Below are 22,441 nucleotides of genomic sequence, written 5' to 3'. Positions count from 1 at the left end.
AGGCAAAATCTCTTGAACATAAGTATGAGCAATTTTTCCCCAGACACATCTCCTTCAGCAAGGGAAATGAAAGCAAAAATGAACAAATGGGACAATATCAAACTGAAAAGCTCTCTACAGCAAAGGGCACCATCAGCAGAACAAAAAGGCAACCTACAGTATCTACAGTATGGGAGAATATATTTGTAAATGATTTATGCAATAAGGGGTTGACATCCAAAATATATAAGAACTCATATACCTCAACACCAAAAAAAAAATTACCTGATTAAAAAATAGGCAGAGGAACTAAAAAGACATTTCTCCAAAGAAGAAATACAGACAGCCAAAAGGCACATGAAAAGATGCTCTACACTGCTAATCATCAGGGAAATGCAAATCAAAACTACTATGAGATATCACCTCACATCAGTCAGAATTTCCACTATCCAATAAGACAAGAAATAACAAATGTTGGTGAAGATGTGGAGAAAAGGGAACCCTCTTACACTGTTGGTGGGAATGTCAATAGGTGTAGCTACTGTGGAAAGCAGTATGGAGAATCTGCAAAAAAACAAAAGTAGAAATACCATACAACCCAGTAATTCTACTTCAAGGAATTTACCCGAAGAAAACAAAATCCCTGATTTGAAAAGATATATGCACCCCTATGTTTACCATGTTACTTAATGAATGGATAAAGAAGATGTGGTGCATATACACAATGGAATACTATTCAGCCATAAAAAGAAATCCTGCCATTTGCAACAAGATGGATGGATCTAGAGGGTATTATGCTAAGGGATATGAGCCAAGAGGAGAAAGATGGGTACCATATGATTTCACTTATATGTGGGACATAAAAACAAAAAAGCAAAATTAATAAAATAGCAGTAGACTCACAGGCATTGAGAAGTGACTGGTGGTTACCATGAGGAAGCGGTTGGGGTGGGTTTGTGAGGAGGGTGAGGGGGATAAAGGGGCACAAAAATTCTCAATCATAATATATGATCATAGGGATGGTAGCACAGCATGAAGAATATAACCAATGAATCTGTAACATCTTCCTATGTTGACAGTAACTGCAGTAGTAGAGATGAGGACTTAATGTGGGTAACTGTTGAATCACTGTGTTGCACACTGAAACCAATATAAGATTGTATATCAATGATATTTCAAAAAAAAAAACAAGAGGTAGGTATAATCTTCCTGTTATAAAATGTACAGCATGGGGAATACAGTCAATAATACTGTAACAACTTTGCATGTGACAGATGGTAATTAGACTTATTGCAGTGACTGTTCATAATGTATATGAATATCAAATCATGAAATACAATATTGTGTCAATATTTCTTCAATAAAAAACTTAGAAAAAGATCTCCTAGAAATATTTTTAAAAGTAACTAAGAAAAAAGATTTAAAAGACTTAAAAAAAACAATATTGACATAGATACTGACAGACAATTCCTCTTGTAAACAAACAATGTAAACTTATGGTATTGATAAATACCATACAATACTGTAAATGTATTTTCTCTTCCTTACGGTTTTCTTAAAAACATTTTCTTTTCTCTACTTTATTGTAAGAATACAATAAATAATTTATATAAACCTACAAAATAGGTATTAATCAACTGTCTATGTTATTGGTAAGGCTTGTGGTCAACAACAGGCCAGTAGGCATTAAGTTTTTGGGGAGTCAAAGTGATACATGGATTTTCAGCTGTGCATGGGTATGTGCCCCTAACCACCGTAATGTTAAAGGGTCAACTGCGTATTGTATATAGAGTACATACATAAAGCTAGAGTGCAAACTTTTTTTTAAAAAGCCAAATTTCCTCAATACAAGACTGATAGAAAATAACAAGAGAGTGAGAACCATCACCTCTAGTCCTCTATGAGGATTCTGCCCTAACGTTTCCTAAGGGATCTGCATCTTTCTCAAAAACTTTGTGGAATTGTAGGGTAACAAACTGTTTAGTAAGAACAATTTACATCACTTAAAAAGCAGACACAGAGGGGCTCAAGATGGCAGTGGAAATCTCCTCCCAAAACCATATATATTTTTGAAAATACAACAAATACAACTATTCCTAAAAGAGAGACCAGAAGATACAATACAACAGCCAGGCTACATTTACATCTGCAAGAACTCAGCATCTCATGAAGGGGGTAAAATACAAATCCGTGACCAGAGCGCTCCCCCCACCCCAGCTCACCAGCTGGAGGAGAGGAGTCAGAGTGGGGAGGGAGTGGAAGCACAGGACTGCTAAATAACCAACCCTAGTAATCTGCACCGGGAGAACAGACACACATTGCATGGTGTACTGGATATTGGAGTGGCGGAAGGGTAGGGACCCAGATGGAGACTGCAAGTGGGTCCCCACAGCTGGCTCCCTTGGGACAAAAGAAAAGCAGGTGCTTTTTAAAAGTCTTAAAGGGGCAAGGGCTCAACAGCTGAACAAAATCGTCCTGGCACACTCAGCCTAGCAGGCTGGGAATCTTGAGGAACTTCAGGTCCCCTAACCCTCTGGGGGTAAAGCAGCCCCGAAGCCCAACAAGCCTAAAGACAGCCTGCCATTCATTCCCCCTGACCGGCGCTGCAGGTGGACGGGCCGACCCACCACAGCTGCGGAGCAGCCAGAAAGCGGCCCCGCCCACAGCAATCACACAGAGTCCCCTCCCAGCATGCAGCTAACTGGGACAGGCAGTGAAAGCCAGAGCAAGGTCCGGAAGGCACGAAGGGGCACCGTTCTTGCAGGAGAACACACCTGGTGCGGCTGCAACCCCTCTGCAGTGTTCTGGACTAGTCTGAGGGCAGCCCCATCCACAGCAGCTCAGGAGATTATCCCAGAGACTGTCTCCCGGTGTGCAGGTAGATGGCACAGGCAGCGGAGAAGGGCAAGGTGACCAACAAGCAGGAAGGGACTTTGTTCTCCCAGCTGACACATGCTCCACCAGCCTGCGACCACTTCTATTACCATGAAAAGACAGAAGAATCTGGTGCAGTCAAAAATCACTCAGACAACCCCAGAGAGAGGGCCTGGTGAGTTAGATATAACCAATCTTCCTGAAAAAGGAATTCAAAATAAAAGTCATAACCATGCTGATGGACCTGCAGAGAAATATGCAAGAGCTAAGGGATGAGGTTCAGAGGGAGATAACAGAAATGAAATAATCCATAGAAGGGCTTAAGAACAGAATGCACAAGGTGCAAGAGACTATTAATGGAATAGAAATCAGAGAACAGGAATACAGAGAAGCTGAGGCAGAGAGAGATAAAAGGATCTCTAGGAATGAAAGAATATTAAGAGAACTGTGTGACCAATCCAAACGGAACAATATCTGCATTATAGGGGTACCAGAAGAAGACAAAGAAAAAAGGGACAGAAAATGTATTTGAAGAAATAATTGCTGAAAACTTCCCCAAGCTGGGGAAGGAAACAGTCTCTCAGACCATGGAAGCCCACAGATCTCCCAACACAAGGGACCCAAGGAGGTCAACAATGGCAAAGATCAAAGACAAAGACAGAGTATTAAAGGCAGCTAGAGAGAGGGAAAAGGTCACCTATAAAGGAAAACCCATCAGGCTATCAACAGACTGCTCAACAGAAACCTTCCAGGCCAGAAGAGAATGGCATGATCTATTTAATGCAATGAAACAGAAGGGCCTTGAACCAATACTGTACCCAGCATGATTATCATTTAAATTTGGAGGGATTAAACAACTTCCAGACAAGCAAAAGTTGAGGGAATCTGTCTCCCACAAACCACCTCTACAGGGTATTTTAGAGGGACTGCTCTAGATGGAAGAACTCCTAAGGCTAAATAGATGTCACCAGAGAAAATAAAATCACACCAAAGAAAGCAGACCAACCAAATACTAACTAAAGGCAAAAAATAAAATCAACTATCCACAAAAACAGTCAAAGGAAACACAAAAGAGTACAGAATAAAACACCTAACATACAAAGAATGGAGAAGGAAAAATAAGGGAGAGAAATAAAGAATCACCACACTGTGTTTATAATAGATTAATATGAGTTAAGTTAGACTGTTAGACAGTAAGGAAGCTACCCTTGAACCTTTGGCAACCACGAATCCAAAGCCTGCAATGGCAATAAGTACATATTTATTGATAATTACCCTAAATGTAAATGGACTGAATACACCAATCAAAAGAAACAGAGTAATAGAATGAACAAAAAAGCAAGACCCATCTATATGCTGCTTACTAGAGACACCTCAAACCCAAAGATATACACAGACTAAAAGTGAATGGATGGAAAAAGATATTTCATGCAAATAGGGAGAAAAAAGCAGGTGTTGCAGTACTTATATCAGACAAAACAGACTTCAAAACAAAGAAAGCAACAAGAGATAAAGAAGGACATTACATAATGAGAAAGGGGTCAGTCAAACAAGAGGATATAACCATTATAAATATATATATGCACCCAATACAGGAGCACTGACATATGGGAAAGAAATACTAACAGAACTAAAAGAGGAAATAGAATGCAATGCATTTATTTTAGGAGACTTCAACACACCACTCACTCCAAAGGACAGATCCACAAGACAGAAAATAAGTAAGGACACAGAGGCACTGAACAGCACACTAGAACAGATTGACCTAATCGACATCTGCAGAACTCTACACCCAAAAGCAGCAGGATACACATTCTTCTCAAGTGCACATGGAACATTCTCCAGAATAGACCACATACTAGGCCACAAAAAGAGCCTCAGTAAATTCAAAAAGAGTGAAATTCTACCAACCAACTTCTCAGATCACAAAGGTATAAAACTATAAATAAATTGTACAAAGAAAACAAAAAGGCTCACAAACACATGGAGGCTTAACAACATGCTCCTAGATAATCAATAGATCAATGACCAAATTAAGAGATCAAACAATATATGGAGACAAATGACAACAACAGCACAAAGCCCCAACTTCTGTGGGATGCAGCGAAGGCAGTTATAAGAGGAAAGTGTATTGTAATCCAGGCCTATTTAAAGACAGAAGAACAATCCCAAATGAATTGTCTAAAGTCACAATTATTGAAATTGGAAAAAGAAGAAAAAACGAGACCCAAAGTCAGCAGAAGGAGGGACATAATAAAGATCAGAGAAGAAATAAATAAAATTGAGAAGAATAAAACAATAGAAAAAAATCAATGAAACCAAGAGCTGGTTCTTTGAGAAAATAAACCAAATAGACAAAAACCACTACCCAGACTTATTAAGAGAAAAAGAGAATCTACATAGATAAACAGAATCAGAAATGAGAAAGGAAAAAATCACCAAGGACCCCACATAAATATAAAGAATTATTAGAGAATACTATGAAAATCTATATGCTAACAAGCTGGAAAACCTAGAAGAAATGGACAACTTCCTAGAAAAATACAACCTTCCAAGACTGACCAAGGAAGAAACAGAAAATCTAAACAGACCAATTACCAGCAATGAAATTGAATCAGTAATCAAAAAACTACTGAAGAACAAAATCTCCAGGCAAGATGGATTCACTGCTGAATTTTATCAGACATATAGAGAAGACATAGTACCCATTCTCCTTAAAGTTTTCCAAAAAAATAGAAGAGGAGGGAATACTTCCAAACTCATTCTACGAAGCCAGCATCACTCTAATACCAAAATCAGGCAAAGACCCCACAAAAAAAGAAAATTATAGACCAATATCCCTGATGAACATAGATGCAAAAATACTCAACAAAATATTAGCAAACCGAATTCAAAAATCCATCAAAAGGATCATACACCATGATCAAGCTGGATTCATCTCAGGGATGCAAGGATGGTACAACATTCGAAAGACCATCAACATCATCCACCACGTCAACAAAAAGAAGGACAAAAACCACATGATCATCTCCATAGATGCGGAAAAAGCATTCAACAAAATTCAACATCCATTCATGATAAAAAATCTTAACAAAATGGGCATAGAGGGCAAGTACCTCAACATAATAAAGGCCATATATGACAAACCCACAGCCAACATCATACTTAACAGTGAGACGCTGAAAGCTTTTCAACTAAGATAGGGAACAAGACAAGGATGCCCACTCTCCCCACTGTTATTCAACATAGTACTGGAGGTCCTAGCCACGGCAATCAGACAAAAAAAAAGAAATGCAAGGCATCCAGATTGGTAAGGAAGAAGTCAAACTGTCACTACTTGCAGATGATGTGATATTGTACATAAAAAACTCTAAAGACTCGACTCCAAAATTACTAGAACTAATATCAGAATTCAGCAAAGTTGCAGGATCAAAATTAATACACAGAAATCGTTGCTTTCCTATAAATTAACAATGAGCTAACAAAAATAGAAATCAGGAAAACAATTCCATTCACAATTGCATCAAAAAGAGTAAAATACCTAGGAATAAACCTAACTTAGGAAGTGAAAGACATAACCTGAAAACTACAAGACACTCTTAAGAGAAATTAAAGAGGACACTAACAAATGGAAACTCATCCCATGCTCTTGGCTAGGTAGAATTAATATTGTCAAAATGGTCATCCTGCCTAAAGCAATATACAGATTCAATGCGATCCCTATCAAAATACCAACAGCATTCTTCAACGCACTGGAACAAATAGTTCTAAAATTCATATGGAACCACCAAAGACCCCGAGTAGCCAAAGCAATCCTGAGAAGGAAAAATAAAGTGGGGGGGATCTTGCTCCCCAACTTCAAGCTCTACTACAAAGCCACAGTAATCAAGACAATTTGGTACTGGCACAAAAGCAGACCCACAGATCAGTGGAACAGAATAGAGACTCCAGATATTAATCCAAACATATATGGTCAATTAATATATGATAACGGAGCTATGGATATACAATGGGGAAATGACAGCCTCTTCAACAGCTGGTGTTGGCAAAACTGGACAGCTACATGTAAGAGAATGAAACTGGATCCTTGTCTAACCCCATACACAAAAGTAAATTCAAAATGGATCAAAGATCTGAATGTAAGTCATGAAACCATAAAACTCTTAGAAAAAAAACACAGGCAAAAATCTCTCGGACATAAACATGAGCAGCTTGTTCATGAACATATCTCCCCAGGCAAGGGAAACAAAAGCCAAAGTGAACAAGTGGGACTGTATCAAGCTGAAAAGCTTCTGTACAGCAAAGGACACCATCAGTAGAACAAAAAGGTACCTTACAGTATGGGAGAATATATTCATAAATGACAGATCCAATAAAGGCTTGACATCCAAAATATATAAAGAGCTCACACACCTCAACAAACAAAAAGCAAATAATCCAATTAAAAAATGGGCAGAGTAGCTGAACAGACAGTTCTCCAAAGAAGAAATTCAGATGGCCAACAGACACATGAAAAGATGCTCCACATTGCTTGTCATCAGAGAAATGCAAATTAAAACCACAATGAGATATCACCTCACACCAGTAAGGATTGCCACCATCCAAAAGACAAACAACAACAAATATTGGCGAGGTTGCGGAGAAAGGGGAACCCTCCTACACTGCTGGTGGGAATGCAAATTAGTTCAGCCATTTTGGAAAGCAGTACGGAGGTTCCTCAAAAAGCTCAAAATAGAAATACCATTTGACCCAGGAATTACACTTCTAGGCATTTACCCTAAGAATGCAGCAGCCCAGTTTGAAAAAGACATATGCACCCCTATGTTTATCACAACACTATTTACAATAGCCGAGAAATGGATACAATCTAAGTGTCCATCAGTAGATGAACGGATAAAGAAGATGTGGTAAATATACACAATGGAATATTATTCAGCCATAAGAAGAAAACAGATCCTACCATTTGCAACAACATGGATGGAGCTAGAGGGTATTATGCTCAGTGAAATAAGCCAGGCAGAGAAAGACAAGTATCAAATGATTTCACTCATCTGTGGAGTATAAGAACAAAGAAAAAAACTGAAGGAACAAAACAGCAGCAGAATCACAGAACCCAAGAATGGACTAACAGTTACCAAAGGGAAAAAGGGACTGACTGGGTAGGGTGCGTGGGAAGGGAGGGACACGGGGGAAAGAGGGGCATTATGATTAGCAGACATAATATACAGCAGGGGTGGGGGTGGGGGACAGGGAAGGCTGTACAACACAGAGAGAACAAGTAGTGAATCTATAGCATCTTACTACACTGACGGACAGTAACTGTAATGGGGTATGTGGTGGGGACTTGATGATGGGGGAGTCTAGTAACCATAATGTTGCTCATGTAATTGTAGATTAATGATACCAAAATAAAATAATAAAAAATTAAAAATAAAAAGCAGACACAAATAAAATAATACTGACCCTACCCCAATACTCCATCAGAAAATGAGCTATGATAGATGGGGGAAGGGATTTAGAATGGACATTCTGAATGCATACGAAAGTTACGTGTCTTTATTGTATTTGCAGAACCTAGAAACTCACATAACTCCTCTTTACAGCAATAAAATTATCAAGCCTTCCTTGATGGGTATGGGTAAAATAAGTAGACTGAAAGTGTGTATATTTTTTCCTCTGTCCACTCCCAAACACTGCAGTTCCCCAGATTTCTCTACTGATCCCCTCATCTCCTCACACCTTTTCTTTGATCCCATCTGCTTTTGTGGTCTTAACACTTAGGCTGCATCCTCAACTCTTTACAGTAGTCCCTAAAGTGTGCACCTGAGCTTCAGACCTGTGTTATCTACCTGCCTGCTGCAAAGACTTCAAACTCAGGAGGTCTAAACTGAACTGGTTCTCGTCCTCATCTACTCACCAAACACATTGTTCCTGACCTTGAGTTCAGTTAGATACCACCTTGTTACCCAAACCAGAGGCCCGCCTGTCATCTTAGTTTCCTTCATCTCTCTTATTCCATATCCAACCAATCACCAAGTTCTGCCAATTTGAGTGCTGAACTAGTCTCAAATCTACCTTGTCTGCTCTATCTGTACTGTTCTACTTCAGTTCAGGCCCTCATTATGTCTCCTGCAACACACTCACAGCCCTCCAACAACACTTTGCCTCACCCTTAAGTCCATATTCCCACGCTACCAAGAAGCAAATCTCACCATACTGAAAACCCTTCAGCGGCTCCGAACCATCCAGCAGTATCCAATCAGCCCCAATTAAATATAAGATCCTCTATCACCTGATCCCAACCTCTTCTCTCAGGTACCACTCCCCACCTCAAATTTTATACCCTAACATGCAGAGTTACACAACTTGAGCTATAATACAAAAAACTACAGATGGTTTTTGTATTACAATTTATTTTGTATTATGAATTACAATGGTTCTGCTTATGACTTTTTTACTTTATGATGGTGCAAAAGCAATATGCATTCAGTAGAAATTGTACTAAGGACTTTGAATTTTGACCTTTTCCTGGGCTGGCGATATGCAATAGGACTCTCTGATGCTGAGCAGCCACAGTGAGCCACAGCTCCCAGCCAGCCCCAAGCACCATGATGAACCAGTATACTTACAGCTATTCCGACAGTATACTGTCAACCAGCTATGAAAGTTACTTAAGAGACATGCATGAGCTGTATCATCCATTTACATTGTTTTCAGGCTAATTTATTCATCACTGTTTTACTACTAGAAATAATTTTTATTATTAACCACAGCAGGAGAGTATCATGGCGAAAATTAGAATAACTAATGTAAAAGGATGCCATATTAATTCATGTTTAGAAATTTCTCCAGAACATCAACAGTACTTGGGGTTAAAGAAAATCTCTGGGGAATGTAAATTAAAGATATATTCAAATTAATAAGTAAGGGGACTCCAGGTGATCTGAGGACAACTAAGCTTCCTAGTTGACCAATGTACGGGTTTCCCTGCTTTTCAACAGTTCGCATTATGTCACTCTGTTTTTACAAAAGACCTGTATTAGTATCTGTTTTTTAATTATCCAAAGAAATCAGAAGAGTATTTTTCCCTTTGACAAAAAGGCAAAAAACAAAGTGTTCAGCATTTGTTTAGTAGTGAGCTTTTACAGAAAGCATGCACATCCCAAGCAGCGACAGTGGCACTAAGCTCCTTTTTTCAGTGAGAGTGGTGAGCCAAATTTCTTCCCCAAACTACACTCGGCAGCTCAGCATCAAGCCACCATAGCTTTCAACTGTGTCTGTGAGCATCTGTGCTTTATTCTGTGCATCCATTAGCAAGAAGTATCCTAAGATGTCAGAAAAGCCTAAGAGAGGTGATTTTTTGGGTTTGGGAAAACTCAAAAATTTTTCTACATAAATGAATGGTAATTGCTTTTTTGCTTAAAGCCATTTCAGTTTAGGAAAGGTTTCATAGAAATGGTCAACTTTCAGATATTGGGGGAATTCCACTTGAAAAAGCATATACCTAAGGAAATTCTTCCAAGTAGCAGTTACAGAATTCCTAAAATCAGCCCTGTTGCTCAATTACAGTAAAAGTTTGGAAAATTAAAAGTAGATGCTCTCTGTTGCCCTCAGAGGTGGCAGACTACAGTGCATTTTTCAACTCCAAAATTACGCACAGGTTTGTTTACCCACCAAGCCCAACCATGTCAAACCAAATAGCTATTAATTCACAATCAGGAAAGAGAACAACAGTTTATGTCTGATCAGCGTAACACTAAATTGACTTGTTGAGCATACATTGAAAACAGGAGGTATGTATCTCATAAAGTTTTATTCTAACTTGTTTCATGTTTCTCCATTTTCAGAAGTAAGCCTCTGCACAGTTAACAGCGTTATGACTATGTAGTATTAGATGATTCGTGTGTAGAGAGAGATTAGGTGAAAGGGCAAAGTTAATGCTGTTATGCTGCATAGTTTTCAGCAGTAAATTTAGGTCCCGAACTCTATAAACAGAAATATTATATCACATAGAACTTGGGGACAGATTTAAGTGTGGCCCTGTTTGGCTTCTGAGACCTTTTATGCCCGGGTGGCTTGGTTGTTAATTTAACCACAAAGATTTGAGCCGTTATCAGTTGTAATTACATCTGGACAAATAATCTTCAAATAAACACCATACAACCTAGAGCCGTGACTGCCATTAGCTCCGCAGAATAACGGCTACTTAACTAAATTAAGGTACTAAAATCTTAGGTCGATTTAATTGGATGTTGATTCTCTGCCAACTAAGTAAAAAAACAGCATGAAACTAAAGGTTTATGAAAGTCATCCGATGAGCAGAAGGCCAGTAACTTCACAAAGAGAAAAGGACGACTTGGGACTTTACCAGTACTTAACCCATCATGGCAGGTAAGGTAAACTCGGTGCACTGTTTCCCTAATAAAGCGACTCTAACCCACCATCTGTCTGAGAAGGGCACTGATTCCCGCCCTTTGGTTAAAACCCAGGGATTTTCACAAGAATCATCAAACTGGCATAAAATGAAGAACCATTAGGTGACTTCTGGAATTGCGAGCTACTCAGAAAATGTGCTCTCTAGGGTACACTGCCTAACATCGTTCAGCTGTCGGAAACCGAGAGCCCTTTGGGGTCCGCGGCGCCCGACCCTGGGTACCCGGCCGGCCCCGAGCGAGAGGCTGAGCCCTGGCGGCCCCGGGCCCCGAGATCTCCGGTCGCCACGTCTGTGACACCGGGTCCCGTGCGCAAACGCTCCGCGTGTTTAACCTCAGCCGCCCGCGGGGCGCGGGGCACCCAGGCGGCGCCTCGGCCCCTCGCTCGGGCGCAGGGCGGAAAGTGCGCGGGGAAGGCCGGCGCGAGGCTCGGGGCCGGGAGCCCGCTCCCACAGCCCGCCTGAGTAGCCAGGGCGCCACGCGGGACGCCGGGAGGAACGCCGGCCGGGAGCGCGGCCTCCGCTCTTACCATGGCGCGGGCGGCGGGCCTTCCGGCGGCGGGTCCTGCGCGCCGGGCGAGGGGGCGGGGCAGCCCGGCCGGTTCGGGTTTGGCGCCGACACGGCCTGGGGGCGGTGCGGCGAAGGGCGGGAGCGCGGCGCGAGGCCGCTGTGGTCCCGGCGGCGCGCGGCGCCCCCTGGCGGCTGCGGGGAGGGCGAGGTCCGCCCGGGGCGCCGCGCAGACTCGAGGTTCCGGCGAGACGGGCGTCCCCGCTGCTCCCGCCTCTCCTCGGCTGGGTGTTGACCGACTTTGTTTTGGGCCCCCGCTTTACTGCTACTGCGCCTGCTCTCCGCGCGGCGGAGGCTCGGCCTACGTTTACCTTAGAAAATAGAGGCGGCTTGCTCTTCGGGGAAGGAACCACTGCCTCTGTCCACCCGGGTTTGCCCGGTTTGGGGCGGCCTTTTCTCCCTTCTAATTTTACACTTGATCTTCCCTCCAACTGCTGTCCACTGCTTTTCTAGCTTTAATAACTACTTTTGTGTCTGTGTTTGCTTTTCCCTTCGTTTTTGTTTTTTAAAATAAGGAAACGAATTTCAAGTCAAATGGTTGAAAATAACGTTACTTCATGACCAGACAACATGGTGATTCCGATTTGAAGCCCGGGTCCCTTCCCCCTGAAAGTGCCACAAAATTAACGCAGTCTTTTCAATTAGTGTGAAAACTATTATACGTTATTTTGAACTACTTTCAAATATAATTTTTGTAAAAACAAAGGTTTTTTTGTTTTTGTAGAACAAACTTTTGTAAAAACAGTTGCATCTAAAATAGGAATTTCTATCTCCTCTTGCTTCTTGCAGAAGGGAAAGGGAGATACTGAATTGCTTGGAGTTACATTAATTTAGTTATTCCTACAGTACATTACAGTAAGATGGATGGTACATGAGATGATTTTAAAGTAGTAAATGGGTAGCCATTTAATAAATGTTTTATGTACTAGAAAATATATAATTAGCACATTATTCTCTAGATTTCTCATGCATTGCTCAAGATCCAGCTTAAGTATGTACATCAGTAAAAAAAGTGAGTGTAACTCCAGCTGGAAAAATCCCAGGGCAAAAATAGCTTTGAAGCCAGAATCAGTCAAAGGGAGAAATAAAGTTTAAGAAACCCATTTATTTCTTACAAGCACTCATCCCGTCTCTCTCTGGACCCGGCTGCAGCAGAAGAGAGCTCCACCCAGCCTCTTCAGTCCAGACACACCCTTGCAGGCCCTTGTAATCACCTATTGATATGTAGATGAACTACTCTCTCCACCCCTTGGAAACACGTATTGATATGCAGATGTCCTAAAGCCAGGTGAGAGATTCTGGAAATATTACAATTTCACCCACAGTGATATTTAAGAAAAATATTAAGTAATATATTGGAGATACATAGATTTGACAAAAATCATAAAGGCGGCATTTGTGGGAAGCCTTGCCTTAAATGACTCTCAGCCTGCCCTACCTCTTGCACTCCACCTGAAACAGCCTTTCTTCACCTGGCTCACTCTTAATCCATCCTTTGGACAGGCTGGATATAGCCGTCAGGAACCTTTTTCTCTCTTCCTTCCCACTCCACCCTGCAAGCAGATAGGGTCCCTTTTATGATATACTATAGCATCTGTACAGTTCTATCATAGCACCCCACATTCATTTTGTAGTTGTTTCTTTGGTCAGCTTTCCTACAGTATCCTTTCTGTGACAGAGACCAAGCCAACCATTTCGGTATTAACAAGGCCTAGCACAGTGCCAGACACATGGTAAACACTCAATAAATGTGTAATAAATAAGTGTACCAGGTATTTAAGAACACCATCTTGTCATTGATTTGGGGATAACTAGATATGGTTTTCAGCTGAAAAGCCAAAGGATATTTCACTTCACTAAAACCTTAATTATTTACATTGAGTTGTGCTTTCCCATTTACCATTTTCACCAACAGAATTCTGAAATTATATATATGCCATTCAGATGTGTTAAATTAACTAAGCAAGGAGGCCACTAGGCTGATGTGGTTCTAATACTGCGTAGGCCTACATATAAGCCTGTTAATGTCTCAAGGTTATAAAGTCAAAATGTCTCTAAATGATTAGGGAAAACTAATCACAAACAGTCAACTAGGCTTTAAGTTATAGCTGAGAAAATAATTTCCTTTATTTGCTTCTGCCCTTTTTTTAATCTAAGTCTTCCCCCCTGGCTTCTAATGGCAAAGTGCTAACCACTTCCAGTTTGGCGCCGCCAATTGAAATTGATTTTTTGCTCAAACTCAAAATTTTTCATCGGCCTCAGTTCATCTTTTATCAGATGTCTGGGGATGCTCCAAGTCTTGCCATATCAGGGCATAAGCAGATGTTGTAAGTTTTTAAGTATGAAAGCAAATAAGTATCAGTGGCATCTGAAAAGGATCCTGTGTCCCCCATCTAGCATTTGTTACAGTACCCAAATGGCATTTGTTTCTTGAACAAATCTGTGCCTTACAAAATCTTTACACATACATTAATTTATTTCTTTTTACTTTATCTGCTGCCTGTGAAGTGTGTGAAGATAAACCAGACAGGCCACGCCCCCTTAAGGAGCTTATATTCTAGTCAGTGTTGGCCTTCCATCTGGGCGACCAGCACTTGCCCTAGCCCCTGCTCTGCAGAGGGCTATGTTGTCCCTACTCCAGCCACGTCCCTCCCCATAAGCAGAGCCACAGGGACATGCCCATCTGTTATGCATAACCTCCCCTTCTAGACCAAGGACCTAGAACCCAGAATCCCCCATCTGTCTTAATTTGCATTCCCTGAAAAACATGACAAAGATGTGCTGGTAATTTATCTGGGAGTGAGGAAGCAATGAGGGTGAGACAGGAAAAGAGGAAAACCACTAAACAAGTGTGTACTTCTCAGTTTGGACATTTAAAATCTTTACAAACCTATCTTTCTTTGACCGACCAAGAGAATGGAAGAGGTTGTGGAAGGAGAGAAGCAGGGGAGACAAGACCTGAGGACAGAACTTCCCTGGAGAGGATGTTATGAAGCTCTGGGTGCCTTCTGGGCCCTTGGCCTCTTTCTGCATCTCTAAACCCCAGAATTCTTTCTGCAGAGAGTGTGGTTCTTGTCATATCCTCTCTGCCATGAACTCTCTGCCAGCTGGGCTGTCTAAACCACAGCTAGGAGCTCAAGCCAAAGGCAGCATATACAAGATGAATATAAGGCAGGACACACTTGCCTCTGAGGTGTCCAAGGTGGCCTTGGACAATGACAAATTGACCCAGTTGGGTCTTCTTTTTGGAAAGATGAGTGTTAAGTGGACATAGAGAGGGTTGGTCATTGGCTCACTGGACTGTTGTTACAGTTCTGTGTTTCCTGGTGTGCGTCCCCATCTGGGAATACCAAATCTCAGTATGACTGCCACCAAGGAGAAGAGATGCAGTCTACCGCGTCTGGGTCCCTTGCATTCTCAGGAAATGCACCCCAAACTGAAGATGACCTCATGGACTTTCCCTGAAATTCTGAAAAGCATGACCTATAAAAGAAGCTTTGTTATTAAGGAAGTAGGAAAAGAAAGTAAAGTCATTTGAAAGAGACAGAGGGAGAAGTCTAAAAGGTAGGAAAAGAAGAATGAGAAACCAAAAGGAGAAAATTTCAAGTAAGAAATAGTCAACATTATCAAGCTCTCAGTCACACCACATCTCCTGAGTTAGAAATGACAATTCTATTATGTCATTTGTGCAGAGCATCAGTCTCAATGGAGGCAATACCAAAACTGGCCCATGGGAGATAGAAAAATCTCAGATGGTGAAGGTTACAGTACATAAGCAATATATGGTATATGTCTGGTATTAAAATTTCATGGGAGTGGAGGTGGGAGAAGATTAGGGGAAAAAATGTCTAAAACCACTCCTTATGAGGATAATGGAAAAAAACATTGAAAAACACTGGTGTAGAGGGAGTATATAATTTATCATCCAAGTTGGGGCACATCTGAGAATGAAAGGAACTGCATTTAAAATCAACACAGGATTTTCCCCATCAGTCACGTGATAACTTGGAATTTCCATTGTGCTTTATTAACATTTTTCCTATGGCTCTTAATTTGCTCTGTATCATAGTTACTGATGCACCTTTAATCTTTCCATCTGGGTTAGGCATGTGGAGCCTGCACTTACCTAGCAAGTATCCCAGTGCCTAAGGGAGTATGACAATAAATAGCCAATTAAAAAAATCTAAGCAATAACAAACTGCAGCTCTAACCAGGTCCCTGGTCTGCTCTGGAAAGGAATGTGTCTGGCTGCACGTGAACTGAGCTCCTGAAGGGCCATCAGAGATGTGCTGAAATACAGGGCTCAGGAATGCCCTCCCTCTGATTCAGAGCACCTCCAAAGAGCTCACTATGGCAATGGTGACTCTTGGTTAAAAGAAAAGAAATAAGTGCAGAATAGAAGTAGGATTCAATGACACTAACAGGCAGTTAGTTAATAGCAGAGTCATGTTTGGTCATTTTCTCATTTCTGTTGTTTTACCTCTTCTTTCAAGACTAACTCATGTATCTCTTTCAGATTTGCAATCCATTATAGATTTTTTTAACCTTTGAAAAAACAATTTTTTGTTGTGTCCCAACATTGTTCACAAAGGATACTCAAAAGATAAATTGCAGTGTTCATTCCATCACAGCAAGATAATGTCTTTCATTAATCAAAGACAATGAAAAACGAAAAGGCTTATAAATACATCAGGAAAAAATGTTGAATGCATATGTATAAGACAATGACTTGTTTACGACAAGGAAGAAAGACATGAGTCCTTCATAGAAGAACAAAAGTACAAGCATCAAATCTACACACCACTTAAGACTGAGAGCTTACCTATTGTCAGCTCTTCTGGGGAAGATACTGGTATGTTGGTAAGCAGCATAAAAATGACAGCTTTGACATGAATAGAGAGTAACGCTTAAGAAATGTTTACTCAATTTAAGGAAAACTATGGAAACTAACTTCTTTGAAAGGATATGACAGTGATACCCTACAATTTGTACATTTACCATTAGGTTCCTGAGCAGCGGAACCCTTCAGAGGACTTTAGATGGTTTGAGTACTGCTTGAAATATGTGGCCAAAAGCTTGCTGTAATATAGAAATTTTTATTACAATGAATTTCATTTTAATTAAATTCTCGACCCGAAAGACTATTTACAGTGAGGTCCCTGTGTAATCCTTCACCTCTTAGAGATGGTCGTGACTGTCATGACTGCCAGAGCGTCTATCTTGTGAATCTTTAAGGATTATAAGGATGGTGACTTTGACTTTCTAAATGTATATGTAGTATATATGTCATGATTTTCCAAATTGCTGTTTAAGATACATCTGAATGCTAACATATTATTAGCATCACAAACAACAAAAATTTTACTAAGTTTTTCCTTACTAGTATAAACAGTTTGCTTGAGGTACTGCCATCCTCCTGCAACATTCCTTCATTTCCCTTTACTAAAAAATAGAACAATATATTAAACAAAAAAAATCCACCCTGGAAACCGAGAAAACAAGTTTATTTTAATGATTTGAGATTTTGTGCATGGTAAAGATACACACATGAATCAATCTTGTTTCTCCTATGTTTCAAGACAGAATTAATTGAAAGTTTTTTGTAGACTAAAGCATCCAAAATATTCTGGTTATGTATGTAGCTACGAACGTACAAACACTTTGATGCACAGCGTTCATTCTCTAAATAGGCAGTCAGCATTCTGATTCATAAAAGAACAAATGATGAGAATATATCAGTATCAATGTCAGAGAGCACAAGACTTAGTGTTCTATACACAAACACATGAAACAGACCTATAAAGATGGAATGTACAAAATTTAAAAAGAAAAAAGAAGGAAGCAAAACATCTTCAAACTCATACATAGGATTGAAAGGCTACAGAATTGAGAATGATATAAATAATTCCATTACAAGAATACACTCTGTTGATGACAGAACATTCCATGTCATAAAGCAGAAGCACTGACTTTAAGGCTGTGTTGCTTTCGAAGTTAATGGAAGTGCTGTACATTCATTGAAACAACATAGCCAATTTATTAATCTATTTTAGAATATTAATAGCTTCCATACATTCTCCACAGACAATACAATCACTGCCACACAGTTCATCTTCAGAAAGCTTAAGATTAACATCATGATTTGTAGCTTACTGTCATTTAAAACAAAACAAATAATTATTTATTTATACCAAACAAATCTTTAATGGGCACTTAGTTTCCTTTATGGCAATACTAGATTCCTAGTTATCAAAAATATTAAAATAATTGTAAAGTTTAAAACCCTGCAACATTTATAGAATGCAACAGTATTATGACTTTTCAGTTTCAAGCAAAATTAGACGATGTTTGCAGCAAATACCTCAATTTTAGCCTACCTGGAAACGTCTTCCTTTTTAAATCATTAAATTCAAAATACTCCCCCCTTTTCAGAATCTGGTGAGTAGGGAGGAGACTATAGAGTCCAAATGTACAAAAAAGGTTTTTCCCATTTGAAGTAATCTGCAGATTACCTGATGTGTAGTTGCTATTTCCTCCAATTCACTCAGTAGACATGACCACAGCATTTATGTGACCCCTTTAATGTTAAGGATCCATAAACACTTGCTTGTGTACTGCTATCCCAGTTAACTGTGTTAGGACATACCCTGTATATTTATACTAGAAGCAACTGTATTCTAGTTGCATGGACCTGTAGTATTTATTTGCCTCAAATCTAGTCAAAGAGTACATTAAAATAAGAAAACTTGGGGACTTGTTTAGCTACTGGAGACTAAAGTTTGATCCAGACACTAAGTACTATTAAAAAAAAAAGGTGAATGGTCAAAAAGGCTTTTTATTCATGTGTATCTGGATGGTCAAGTGACTCCCTACCTCCCCGTGTCCAGCAGGGGAAGTCTGTATTGGGAGGGAATGCAATGTCTCTGACCTTTACATTCTAACTGGCAATATTTTGCCATAAGTGCCCCAGGGAAATTTGAATGGGTAATTTTTCAGTGCTACTTATCATGAATGTATGACAGGTTCCGTACACTTGACAAAGAGAAATCAAACAATAATGATAGCCCAGAAAATAGTCACTTATTTTAATATCCTTCTCAGTTTACCAGACACCGTATTCCATAGAATGTGACAAAATTTCGTTTTCTTGTCTAGTCATATCTTATCAACAGCACTTTTCCCCCTAAAATATGCTTACCAAGAAATACAGTAAATGCACATATATATCAAAAAGTGAAATGTTTTCCATACTTTAACATATATGATTATATTTTGCAGGGGGGTTGCAGAATATAGTGTTCCCTGGAGTGCCCACAGCATGTGTTTTAGTAACAGATAGTGGAACAGGTCTGAATCAAAGTAACGATTTTTTCATTTCAGTTTGCCAATATTAACATGTTGAATAATTAGCTCTTCTGGAAAAGCTATCAAGCCTGACATGGTATGATGGCTGGTTAATTTTTAAATTCACAAGTATAATTTAAGTGTTATGCAAAAAAAACCCTTTAAGTAAACTAGCTGTAAGATCAATAGCCTGTAACAGAATCTAAATTGGAATTCACTGTTACTTGTGAAAATAAACTAAAATCAATTTGACCAATTAAAAATTTTTTCTTTTCAACAGTCTAGAGTCTAGTTAATCTTTTATGCAGAACGTTAGTCAATGGCAAAATGAAATTCCGTGCCTAGAGTGTAAGCTCCAAGGGGTAAGAGATTTTTGTCTGTTTTATCCATCACTCTGTCACCAGTGCCCAGAATAGCTCCTGGCACCTAGGTAGGCACTCGTTAAAAATGAATGTTTAAATTCAAAGACTTATTTCACTGCCATTAGGAACAGTGTTTTAGTTTAACATTTTAAAAATGTTACTGAATTCTGTAACTATAGCACAGTCTCAAATATTTTGAAACACCTTACTAAAAAAAACTACACCTAAATGCAAATCTTCCTGAAAAAATTTTTTTTCAGAGGTTGATTTGGGCATAATAAATTTGATAGACAATTGGACATAGTTAGAATTCCCTTCTAAATTTAAAACAGTCCCATTTAAGAGAATGACTGGATCATAAATTAATAAGCAATAAACATCACATTCATGTAATTATACATGTGGGAAATGTTTTCTTATAGTTCTAAGGTGCTTTCAGTGAAAAAGATCCCAAAGTCATTATTGAAAATGTCCAACATGGCATCCTATTTGGTAGAACTGAGTAGAAAATTAAACACGGGGAAGAGACCACATGTCATCTTACAGTATCAGTGACAGATTTAATGATTGACTAAATTATTCTGAACATTTCTCAAAACGTATTTATACTCAGTTTAAATTAAATGCATACTCAAATTCAACTTTTACTGTTGACCTGTTTTTGTGTTTTGTTTTTGGAAGCACAGAAGGCCATATTCTGACTAAAAGTCAACTGATACCATCATTCCTGGAAAATGGCAAAAATTAAATCTGCATTAGGGCTTGCTCTACTGGGACGGTTTTAAAACTGCGCAGTAAAGGAACATGCTGAAGAAAGGCTGGGCAATGCTTCAGGCTTTCAGAGTGCCGTCTATTTCAATACACCAAAGAATCAGCTATATGCATATGTATATATATGACATACATTCTACCTTACCCTAATCATGTATACATAGTCCTTTAATACCTCTACTAGTCATTAGACAATGATAAATAACCATAACATGCCCTTACCTGTAATGCTTTTGAGATAACACAACTTTGGTAACACTTGCTTTCTAAGGGGAAACCATTAATCAATCACATGCCTTTGGTCGACACCATCAGTCCTCCAAAGGGCTGCTATGGCTCTCTGTCCTAGGATACTGGTGCCCTACTACATGTGCTGACATTCTGCAGGAGGTAAAGCTTTTGCTCTCATGAAGTGGAATGGGAGAGACACATGTGAGAACATGGCACATAAAATGTGACTAACATTTCTTGATTACATTCCAGTGCATTAATCTGGAGTTAAGGGGGTTCTTTGTTTACCAAAAGGTGGCATCACTATTGTGTATGTTTTTTTCAAAGCATTAGGAATTTCAGGTTTCCCTGAAAATGTACTTTGTTTTTTTGATACAAGGAGAGCAGGAGGGAGAAGGTGAGAAGAACTCACAAAAAGGATCTCTGATCTAACCCAGAAAGGATGGGAAATTTGCATTGATTTTCAAGTGCTAAACTCCAGAGGCCTGCTAATCATGGCTGGGAGGACTTTGTAAAACTTATTTTTAACTAAAGTAATTTAAATGTAGTTATTGATAACCAAAAAATGTCACAAGAGTAATACCTATTGTAAAAGTGAGGTTAGAAGATCCCCAGTCTTGTGACTGAGGTTAAATAAAGTATGTAACTACAACAGGTTTTGTTTTGTGTTGTTTTGTTTTTGGAAGCTCTGTGCAAAAGCAACCATTCACAGGATTCACAAATACCTTGAAATATTCTAGTTGTTTTTAATGCTTGTTTGATTTGCAAAATTAGTTTAACTACATAAATTCCTGTCCTATAAGCCATAGTTCACAGGTGAAAAACTTTGCAGTTTTCATAGAGTCAGTATAAGAGACTTCTTTTTTTTTTAATCCTAAAGGCGAATTACCAATCAGAGATTCACTTTTTAAGGAAATTGTTACATTCAGAAATAACCTTGGAAAGTTCACCAATGATTCCTCCTAGCATGAAAAGTCTAGTATAATGTGGTCCCGCGTTGAGAAATCCATTCCAGTTTATAGTGCAAGACCTTTGCAAGGGAGTATCCAGCTGCCCACCATCACTGTAAGTACCGATAGACCTTGAAACAGTGGTTTCCAGAGTCTGCGACCACAACATGGCCATCTGAAGTGAGGGCCAGGCCTTGGGGGCCATACAGTGGGTCAGCAGATGTGTTAATATAGGACAAAAATGATCCACTGCCATCAAAAACCTGTAAAAAATACAGTCAGTGTTACAGGAAAAGTTATAGTCATATGACGAAGTAGGAGTTAGAAAATCCTTCATGCTAATGTTTTTAATAGGAAAGCATGTGTGCAACAACTTGTAGGTTTGCCTAGGTCACTATCAGACACACATCCCTCCCTCTGCTCACCTTGCCTTTTCTCCTTACTTTCTATGCCTCAGTCGCTGACAATGTGCCATTGATCACCAGATCTCACTTCTGTTCTTACGGAGGTCGGTCACATTTGAGGGGAATGGCCCTGAATGGCACTTAGCAATGAATGACCCTTATTTTCTACTCTAAGCCTTATCTTTTTCCTTTCCCAGCCTAACATCTCTTTTTTATTTCCAGTCATTAGACAGAAATATCAGCAACCAGACCACATGAGAATGGACCTGAGTGATAACAGGTAATGAGACAATAGAGATCAGAGATCTTCTTCTTTCTTTTCACAGAAGAGTGAGTCCTATGAAGTCAATGGTTCAACATGTACATTTGGAAACGAAGCAGTCTTCTTTAGGTCTGTAAGCTTCTGCTATCATGAAATAAAAGGAAAACTTCCCCTTCACAAGGCCCAGGCTGGTTTATTTTGATCATTCTTTTTGGCTCATTGCTGTTTTAAAAGGCAGTGTAAATAGGCAGGTGCTATTAGTGAT

General features: G+C 39.6%; 2 protein-coding genes across 15 annotated transcripts in view; both read right to left on the bottom strand.

Annotated features, from left to right (window-relative positions):
• Positions 1–11,949, bottom strand: part of MND1 (meiotic nuclear divisions 1) — a 100,050-nt gene extending 88,101 nt beyond the window's left edge. For all 3 annotated transcript variants that reach the window (XM_036887902.2, XM_036887905.2, XM_036887903.2), the window contains exon 1: positions 11,815–11,949. In XM_036887902.2, coding sequence (XP_036743797.1) covers positions 11,815–11,817 — 3 coding nt within the window. In that variant the 5' untranslated portion in view covers positions 11,818–11,949. The remainder of the gene's footprint in view (positions 1–11,814) is intronic.
• A 5,390-nt stretch (positions 11,950–17,339) lies between these two features.
• TRIM2 (tripartite motif containing 2) overlaps positions 17,340–22,441 on the bottom strand; it is a 165,791-nt gene continuing 160,689 nt past the window's right edge. For all 12 annotated transcript variants that reach the window (XM_036887989.2, XM_036887991.2, XM_036887980.2 and 9 more), the window contains one exon: positions 17,340–21,773. In XM_036887989.2, the coding sequence (XP_036743884.2) occupies positions 21,621–21,773 (153 nt within the window). In that variant the 3' untranslated portion in view covers positions 17,340–21,620. The remainder of the gene's footprint in view (positions 21,774–22,441) is intronic.

Source organism: Manis pentadactyla, chromosome 1 (genome assembly GCF_030020395.1).
Source record: "Manis pentadactyla isolate mManPen7 chromosome 1, mManPen7.hap1, whole genome shotgun sequence".
Classification (NCBI taxonomy): domain Eukaryota; kingdom Metazoa; phylum Chordata; class Mammalia; order Pholidota; family Manidae; genus Manis; species Manis pentadactyla.
Note: the sequence above shows the minus strand (reverse complement) of the source record. Positions and strands in the feature narration are given on the sequence as shown.